General features: G+C 37.8%; 1 protein-coding gene across 1 annotated transcript; it reads right to left on the bottom strand.

Annotated features, from left to right (window-relative positions):
• Window positions 1-8,928: 8,928 nt before the first annotated feature.
• LOC136831062 (uncharacterized) lies at window positions 8,929-9,462 on the bottom strand. The gene has a single exon (XM_067091008.1). The coding sequence runs from the start codon at window positions 9,460-9,462 to the stop codon at window positions 8,929-8,931; it is 534 nt and encodes a 177-aa protein (XP_066947109.1).
• Window positions 9,463-10,849: the final 1,387 nt, after the last annotated feature.

Raw genomic sequence — 10,849 nt, 5'->3', positions numbered from 1 at the left:
ACATCAACAGCACCTGTGTGGAACGCACTCCTGCACCGACAGTCTAGGGGCAAAAATAACAAGAAACTGCGAACACCATCCAACCCGGGAAGCCAACAGAATCATCAAGAGGATGCACCTATCATTAAAAACACACTCCACACCAGATGCCAGGGCGGGAGTTGGAGAAAAGAACTGCCATGGGTTCTTCTAGGACTGAGGACAACACTGCACACAGCATTCAATGCATGTCCAGCAGAAGTACTGTACAGCCAAGCATTGATGTTGCCACGCGGATGTCTTCAAGAAAGAACAAACCCAACATCACCAGGTCCAGATCATCCATAGAACACCCAAAAAGTGATAGAAAAATAATACCAGCCAAGACAACCTACCAAGCAAACAGAAAAGTGTACATCCCCGAAGATTTACAGAACGCAAAATAAAAACTCCACACCAGATGCCAGGGCAGGAGTTGGAGTTCATCCTGGCAGACGGACACAGACCTCCCATCTCCCCAAGCCTGTCTCTGGACCAGCATCACCATCCAACTCCAGAGATGATAGAAAAGGCCTACCAGATGACAGCAGACGGGAGGACAATGTGGGTTTCAATCGACCGGTTGAAAACTGCATTCATACCAGACACAAGCCCCCATACGTAGGCCACTCTGGTGGGGAAGTCCTGTAGAGCCCACATGGCAGTCCCATAATCAAAATATGCTTTTTCCCCGTGCTAAGTATCGCGGAAGGAAATACCATGCGGTCGAGAGAAACACAAATTCTCTTGCACATCTTTTATGTAAATATCTCAGTCACCTTTATTGTCACTTTTCATGTATTATTATCATTCTGTATATTGTTATGCCAGCCATCCAGTAATGTATGTATAATTGTCAATCAGATGTCTTGTATCCATCCATATGTAAATTTATGTCTGTGAAGAAACACAGATGCTTGAATTTAATCCCTTCCTCAATCTGTCAAGAGGTCAGGGATACTTTGTGGCTCACATAAGCTATTGACCTGTGTGACAGTTTTGTAAATAAAGTAGTAAGCTGTAGACCTCCGTATTTTACTCGTACTTCACTCACAAGGTATTCGCAGCTTAACATTTGAGGGTAAAAATTATGTGTGAATTAGGACAAAAGTGCCATAAAACGTTCACGCGTTTAGCACTTAGCAACTTGATCTGTTCTTGGTGGTAAATTAAATGGTCACACTAGAGCCAGCCATCCACTAATGATTTTAACAATCTAAGAAACATATGAAGGTACAGAATGTTATCTTTAGACCTATAGTCAGGTATGGTGTAAAGGATATATTTGACTACCTCAGTAAATTCAAAAAAGTTTTTTCTTTTATATCTAATTCCTCACAAGTATAAAATTACCTAGATATTACTGTGTTGTAAAATTATGACCTTTTTATTTTTATATGTCGCAATATAACAGACAGTTAAAACTGTATTCAATATAATTTGTTGCATTCGTTGTCTTTGTAACATTTACCACCCATCAGTGGCGAATGATTTTTCCATTTTTGTGACAACCAATGTTTCCCTTTCCGTTTTGCCTTTAGGACTGTGTTAGTTTTATAGGAATTCTGGGTTAGTTTCGTTGTCACGCCATCTTTGATTGACATCTATTTCACAGCGGATCGCGAGGTTATTATTCAAGAATTTAAGAATCTTTCAAGGACAGTGTTGCTTCACTGCAATTTTTAAAGAAATCATGGCGTCTACACTCTCAATGAAGGATCCTCACTGTGGAAGGGGCTGTACTAGAAAAACACCATATTTGGAAGTGACTTTATAGGTCAACTACAGTTTTTCCTGTTAGTCTTCTGTAAAAGAAAACTATTGAGATGGCTTCGTCTGTCTGTCCACACTTTTTCTGTCCACACCTAGTATGTGTGTCAGCACTTTTTCTTTCTGCACTTTTTCTGTCTGCCCTCAGATCTTAAACACCACTGAGACTAGAGGGCTGCAAATTGATATGTTGATCATCCACTCTCCAATCATCAAACATGCCAAATTGCAGCCCTCTAGCCTCCGTGGTTTTTATTTTATTTAACATTAAAATTAGGCACAATAGTGTGTCTGGCAACGCTATAGGTGCCAACAATACAGGCCACCTACAGGCCATGGCTGAAAGTTTAATGGGCCACTTCTGAGAGTTTAATGGGCCATGTCCGAGAGTTTCATACAGCATTATACACTGTACAGAAAACTCGATTGCACTGAAGAAACTTCGGCGCATGTTTTAACTTTTTGTGATTTTGGCGAATTTGACAGTCATTTCTGTTACAAATGTTTGGTTAATCTGTTACAACCTCTAGTTCTACTGTAATGGGAATGTAGTCAGAAACCATAATCTTCAAGTTAGGTTTGGCTGTAATTCACTTATATATTTCATGAAGCCTATGTCAGGTTAGGTTGATATTGTGGGGGGCTGTAAGGTATTGTATGACACCCAGACAAATGTTAGACTAGGTGAAGATGCTTTTCCAGTGTGGACCCCTATTTTTCAGACATGAATGGGTGCAATACGTCAACCAAGCATTTCATGTGATTCCTTTTGTTGCGTCTATTAGGTGGTGAAACTGTCGTGCAAATTTAGAATCCTTGACTCTGTCAGATCTGTTTTTTTTCAGTGTCTTCAGTCACTGTTGAACAATTAAACTGATACAATCTTGTGTTCACTGTTAAGGTGTTTTCAACCAGAATATTACTTCACTGTTGTGAATATTATAAAAATGCAGCGATAATTTCATAATGTTTCTAATTTTGGTGTCTTTTAGCTGAGGAACTATTTGCTATTTTAGGTTCCATTATGGAGTTCAACGCTACTAGAGATGTTTTACAAACCGCTGATAATTGCAATCAGCATTGAAATTTGTTTTTCATTGTAATTTTCACGTGCTGCAAGTGATTTTGATGCTTAATTTCTTTCGCAAGTGTTTTCACTCATCCCCAACCCCTTATATCTGTAAAGTCCCCACTCAGTGCGTTCTCTGGGGAGAACATCCCGTTTTCTGCGGTGCCTTCACATCGACCTAGGGTCGATCAGAATATATATTTATCACCATAATTGTAAATTGTATATTTGTTGTCTTTCTAAACAATCATGCTTTATGTACAAGTAACGAGTTATTTATGTTATGTGTCAGACATTATTGATCACTATGTTTTCTGTATGAACCTGTCCTGTTTTTGTAAGAAATTAGTTTGACCTCAGGTCACCTGTAAATCTTTGTACCAGCGGACTCTGCGAAGTACGCAGACATCCGTATCCTGCTTTATAAGCAGCTCACTTCATCAATAAACCAGCAGTACTTGTCTTCCTGCTCATTATTTCGCACCTCTCTCGCATGTCTATCAGTCTCCATCTGAATCTATGGCAAATAATGGAAAAGGTAATGGTAATCTTAAGGTACCCTAGGTCAGATTAGTTTGGGGGTCCAGGAGGGACATGCCCCTGGTCAAGTAAGGACCTGGCACCCTATGTTACAGCTAAGGAACCTAGTTTAGGTTAGAAGCATTCCCTGTACAACACTTTAATCACCCTGTAGTGATGTAATGTCGTCAGTGCACCTCACGTGGCTCAATGTAAGCATTACCAAAAGGTTTTGTTTGGACTTTTCTGGCCCTAGCTGCACCCTTTTTTTAGCCTTTTACTTTATCTTCAGTCCCACTTCCTTTCTTCAGTCTTGCTGTCCAACACCTCTAACTGCTACTTCTTAGTGCAACTGTGGTGTTTTCTCCCAGGTCTGCCTGTAGATCTTTGTATTTCGTTACTTTTAGTTTTTGAATCTCTTCATGTTGCCACCCAACCACTCCGGCTCCCTCTTTTCACTGTCTTAAGCACTGAACGGCTGAAAGTGCCCTAATTCTGGGCTTGACAGCTTCAATTTCATAAGCCAATCAATCAGTATTTCACCCTGTTTCCCACTAACCAAAAGCTGCAGTTTCTCACAGGAGGCAATCATTATTGTCAGGCAAAGAGTTTGATGTCCGGGGGGCTAACCAAACTTTTCCTATGAAAATTAATGTTAAATTCACCAAAATCACGTGGAAAACTATTATAGAAACAATCATGAGCAACCTGTAAAATTTTACTTGAAATCCAAATGAGTGGCTTTTCGAGTAGCTTACATAATAAAGTACTAAACCTTACAAAATAATGAACCAATAGCCATTAACAGATCCTGTGACTATGGTGAGCACGTCCAAGTGATAGAAAAATTGCCAAGCCCACCCCAGTTGAACTCGCTTGTTTGCCTCCTGGCTGCCTCCATCTGTCAGTCAACAGACTGCGACTGATCGTGTCCAAAATTCGCCAGGTATTACTGATTAACCCATTTTTACCTTCTTATACTTTAGGTCAGAGGGCTACATTTATGGAATATAACTCCCAAACATATTCCTTTCGAGCTTTGTGGAAAGTTTCTTGAATTAAATTCAATTACTAACTTTGAAATCCCACTCAAAACGAAGGCGGTTTTTTTTATAGATGGTGCACATTTTCCCTTAAACACTGAAAAATCTGCATTCAGCCATTTAGGATAACTTGTGAAGAAAAAACATGGAGCATTCTTTTTATAATCGTATATCATACTGAATTAATGAGTGGATACAAATGAATATGTTGGCTTACTGCCTATGCCACAGAATCTCATTTGATTTTGAAATTTCAGAGACACGTCAAATAAGAAATAACTGATTTTACAAATAAATGTCATAGTCACCCTCATGTTTCCTGCAGACTGCCTCAAATACCCAGAAATGGGACACTCCAACCCCCTAAACAAACTTGTCCCTGCAAATCTTGTAATTTTTTTTTTTTTTTTTTTTTGACATGGTCCTCTCACAGCCATGGCAACCTTTTCAATGCGTCAGAACTGCACCAAGATACCTGGCGCCGTCTCTCTTCAAACAAGATGTGTGTGCGTCGTTCGTCGTCAATCGGCCCTGGACAAGACAACAAAAGCATCTCGTTTTCTTTCTCTGAAAAAGGAACGCGATTTCAACCATATAATATTTCCGTCTGGTTCTGCCCTAGCCATTGTTGTCTTGACGTATGTCTTCGACAATCACTACTACTTGCATTGCCATGCAGGCATTATAATCATGTACTCATAATGTTCCTGGGCAAGAATCTTCTGTATCAAACTGTGTGTATGTTTCTGTTCGTGAAGACGCAGCCAAAGAGACACTTTGAGCGCCATTTCACATATATTATGCTACCCCATCATTGTATTCATTAATCTGTCTTGAATCTTATGCAATTGGCCATCCACCAGAATTTCCTGGCCTTTCCATTGATATATGTTTCATCACTGTATGTTAATCATGTCTCTCAATATCGCCATCTGTTTGTCTGCCGACAAACACATATGCCAACAGTCTGTATCTCTGTTTTTTTCCTGTCTGTGTGTAGACACTCACCACAGCACCACCACCTCAATAACATCTTCAGACAGATGGTTGAGCCCAGGTGCTGGCACAAGGCCAGCTAAATCTAAAACAACTGTACATTAATCTCAGTAAGGAACCACCAATAAACCAGTAAACAAAGCCAGTATGTCACTCAATCCCCAGTCCTTACAGAACTAGATTCGTGAATTTTTACTAAGCCTTAGTGCTTAGCTAGTGATCTCATGAGGCATACAAATCAACAGCCCTTAAAAGGGAAAAGCATAACTCAAATACCTTCACGATGATGACAGTGTTCCCCGCGGGAATGTGACCTCACTGGGCAACGAGAGCAAATTCTAGTAGTTATATACTGTAGGCTAGTAAGACCCAAACATTACTGGGACACTTTGCACCATTCTAGAGCAAACAGATGAGACTATACCCCTACATGACATCATGTTTAGTTCCAGTGGTTATTACTCATTAAGCCTCCATTAGTGGCATATGGTAAAGCCCAGCCAACTTAACATTACCATTAGCAGAAGAACACTATATTTAACAAAATGGTCAATCTTTATCTTAAATCATTTTCTTTAAACACCAGAACCCAAAAACTCACCAATTTATCACCATAATTGTAAATATATACATTTGTTGTATTTATAGACAATATATATATATATATATATATATATATATATATATATATATATATATATATATATATATATAATATATATATATATATATATATTTATATATATATATATATATATTGTATATATATATATATATATATATATATATATATATATATATATATATATATAAACCAGCATATGTTATATATATATGTATATATATTGTCAGTTCCATCTTGCCATTTAATTAGGTAATAATCTTTATGAGTCTGGATGATTTTTTGAATGTAATTTACTTAAGTACAGTTATTTTTGTTTTGTTAGAAGCATTGTTTGCTCCTCTCACCTGTAGTGATGCTCTTTTTATAATTGTACTAATGCCAGTTGTTTTTTTCATATATGGCCCTGCTGAGTAGGGTGTTAGGCCTTCCCAGTCCCATTCCATTCAGTCCCCCAGCACCCTAACAGCCCTGGGTGGACTGTGGGTTTTATATTTATCCTAGATCAAGAGTACTTTTAGTTAGTTATGTTCTGGACCTCTGCCTGGGCATTTGGTTGACTTTTGGACTGCTGCTTGACTTATTTCCTGTTTTGAGGATCTGTACACCCGTCAATATATTGTGGATCCATTACCCTCTGCAGCTTAAGAGTTCATCTTCGAATAATTCTACTATACCCTTGGTCCAGTTACTAAAGCTAAAGGGGAAGTCACCAAAATCACGGTAGGGTATTTATAACCCTTTTATATAATATAGACGTCTTCTTGTTGAGATCACGGCACTTTAATCCTGTTTTGAACCAATAACATCCCAGACTGCCTTGATTTATCCTCCAGACGTGGTAGAAAAAGTGACAAGGTCTTTCAAGTTGAGCCACAGAAAACTATAAATAAAAGTTGATAGGGATATTAGATTGTATTCAAAATTTAGAATATTCTCTCTTTTTTTTCTCTTCCTGTCTGGGCCCTCCTTTTTGTGTTTGAATGAGTTATTTTTCTATCGTTAATTGGGTAAGTGGTTGTTGATATTAAGTGTAATTGATATTCATATTATGCGGTTTTTTTATATCTGAAGAGGTTCTTAAGGTATTATTTCTGATTCTTATATTGATGTATTAAAAAAACATGGAGATTTTTCTTGGTATTTTCTTTGCCCCTTGAATTGATTTTTGCAAACGGCTAAGAGGTTGAGATACTATTCCACCAATTGTGGATTTAGTATTGTGTTGGTGAATACTCGTTGATTTATTATATTTGGATATAGTGTGGTGGTTAATCAAGCCATCACAATATAGAAATGGGACATAACTCCCTAAACAAACTTATATACATATATATATATATATATATATATATATATATATATATATATATATATATTTTTACTAATTACTTACACACAGGCATACATATATATAGCTCTTATAGGGAAAATATATATATATATATATATATATGTATGTATATATATTTTATCACATAATGAGAATTGTTCTAGTTATATACTGCATTAGTAAAATTACTAAAAGACACTCATTCAAACTGGATGGTATCTAATGGAGTATTTATTCAGAAAAGTTAAAGCCAAGCCTTTCATTACAAACAGAAGAACACATTTTTAACAAAATGGTCAATCTTTATCATAAATAAATTCTTTAAACATTAGAACAAAATCCAGTTTGCTTTAATGAGGTATATATTAATAATATATATATATATATATATTTTATATATATATATATATATATATATATATTATATACACAATTGTATGTATGTATATATATATATATATGGTATCTATATATATATATCAGAATATATATATATATACAAACATATATATATATAATATATATATCCAAGAAATGTAAGTTTTTCAGAATAAATATATATATATATATATAGTTTGAATATATATATATATATATATATATATATATATATATATATATATATATATATATATATATATATATATATATATATATATATATATATATATATATATATATATATATATATATATATATATATACATATATTATATATATATATATATATATATATATATATATATATATATATATATATATATATATATATATATATATATATATATATATATATATATATATATATATATATATATATATATATATATATATATATTTATATATATGTAATGTATATATATACATATATATATATATATATATATATATATATATATATATATATATATATATATATATATATATATATATATATATATATATATATATATATATATATTCTCTTGGACTATTGCCCTCTTCATGAGCAACAGTCAGGGATTATTTAAACTTCATCGTTTGCTTTTCACACTTCCCTTCATGTGGATTAATTGTACATAATTATCTCTTCATGCCTATGAAGATTAATATCTATATAGATAATTATGTACAATTAATGTACATGAAGGGAAGTGTGAAAAGCAACAATGAAGTTTAAATAAACCCGACTGTTGCCCATGGCGAGGACAATAGTCCAAAGCATTATGCTGGTGTTGTATATAAGATACCATGTGTATGCAATTAGATTTATTCTTTAGCAGGATGATAATTGAGACAAGAATGTTGATCTTCAGAATGATACTTTATTAACAAACTACAGTGGCATTTATATGAACTGTTGACAGTGGCCATGAAATTTACATAGTAACTAACAGACCAATAATGCACATGCATTCGATTTTAGACTTTGTATCTTCTGTATAGATGAAGATCAGGTGTGACGGAAGTTGGTGCCACCCTGCAGGCTTGATGTATTGCTAAGGAGAATGGTGTGAGAACCACAGTCCAAGGGCAGGTGTGAGCCAGGTGTCACAGAAGTTGGTGCCATCCTATCAGCTCATGGAGCACAAATGTCGCTGGGCAAATACGCCGGTTTCAGGTGGTCAATGGCAACCCAATCTATTGTGCCACAGATGTCAATGAGGAAAGCTTTCTGCTTGTGGATGATGACCCGGTAGGGACCCATGTAAGGCTGGGTTAAAGGCGTTCGAATGGCATCGGTTCTGATGAACACGTGTTGCAGTATGTAGATTCTTGGGGATAAAGGTCTTGTCGTCTGACTTATAGGATGGGTGGTCAGAGGCAAATTTTCAGAAGATGGTCCAGAATCTGATGTTGTTGGGAATTCTCCAGGTATCATGAGCCGATCGCCATACACCATCTCGGCTGCTGACAGGTCAAGGCTCTCTTTAGGTGTGGTCTGAAGGCCGAGGTGGACCAATGGAAGCTGCGAGTACCAGGTCGAGGAGTTGCAGCAAGACATCAGGGCTGCTTTCAAAGTGCAGTGGAACCTCTCAACCATCCCATTGGATTTGGGATGGTAGGCAGTTGTGTGATGCAACTGAGTGCCGAGGAGGCAGTTGAGGGGCATCCAGAACTGTTACATGAAGGTAGTGCCTGTCAGAGGTGATGTGATCAGGTATGCCAAATGTGGACACCCATGATGAGAGGAAAGCACTGGCATATGTTGCTGCTGATGCCTCAGTCATAGGGACAGCTTCGGGCCATCTTGTCAAGCAGTCGACCACTGTGAGTAGGTAATGATGTCCTTCAGAGCATGGGAGGGGTCCTACAATGTCAATGTGGACATGGGGCGAAACGGTGTTGTGGTTAATGAAAGGAGCCCACAGCTGAATCTGTGTGATGCTGGATTTTGGAGAGCTAGCAGGAAGAACATTCACTGGCCCACAACTTTGCATCTTTCAATACACTGTGCCAGATAAAGCACTTCTTCAGGAGGGTAGCTGTGGATCATCCTGCATGGTGTGTCAGACCATAGACAATGTCAAAGTGTCTTTGGGATCCATGGGCATGGGTGGCTGGTGCTGATATCACAGAGGATGGAGGTAAGGCTGTTGTCACTGAGGGGGGCATCATGCCATTGCAGAGACATTAAGGATGTCTTGCAGGCATTGAGCTCTGGGTCCCACTGTTACTTGGCTGTTGACTTTCCTGCTAAACATGGCTAGGGGTTGAGGTTGACTGTATATGATCTGCTCCAAAACAGCTCCTACAGCTGCGTTGCTGGTGTCCATGGAAAGCAGTAGAGAATGACCTGGTGCAGGGAAAGAGAGGGCAGTGGCCTTGGCAAGGGCATTTTTGGTGGAAGGTGAAGGCGGCTTCCTGCAGGGATTGCCAGGTGAGGGCCTTTGGCTTGCCCTTGAGGACTTCGTAGAGTGGGTCCAAGGTCAAGGCAAAGTTGGGCAAAAAGCGATGATAATAGTTCACCATTCCGAGGAATTCTTGTAGACCCTTAAACGTTGGTAGGGGTGGGGAATTTCCTGATGGCAGCAACCTTCTAGGGCAAGGGCTGGACACCCTCAGGTGTTATGAGGTACCCCAAGAATTCTACCCTCTTGGTGGCAAAGGAGCATTTGTTGTATTGGATGACGAGGCCATTTTCTTGCAGGCATTGGAGGACAGTGTGCAGGTGTTGGAGGTGCTCTTCCTTTGCCGCAGAGAAAATTAAAACATTGTCAACATAACAGACGCAGATGGGAAGGTCTCCCAGGATGCCATCCATCAATCACTGAAAAGTAGCTCCTGCACTGAGGAGGCGAAAGCAGGAGTAATTGAAGGTGAAGGTGCTGAAGGGTGTTGTGATGGCAGTCTTTGGGATGTCTTTGGGATTCATGGGGACCTGGAAGTAATCTTTGAGAAGGTCCAGCTCTGAGAAGATTTTTGTGCTGTGTAGGAAGGTGGTCACATCTGTGATGTCAGGGAGGGGGTAGTGGTCAGCCTTGGTGATCATTCAGCCT

The sequence above is a fragment of the Macrobrachium rosenbergii genome, chromosome 48 (assembly GCF_040412425.1).
Source record: "Macrobrachium rosenbergii isolate ZJJX-2024 chromosome 48, ASM4041242v1, whole genome shotgun sequence".
In the NCBI taxonomy this organism is placed as follows: Eukaryota; Metazoa; Arthropoda; class Malacostraca; order Decapoda; family Palaemonidae; genus Macrobrachium; species Macrobrachium rosenbergii.
The sequence above is the reverse complement of the archived record's forward strand: the minus strand, read 5'-3'. Positions and strand labels throughout refer to the sequence as shown.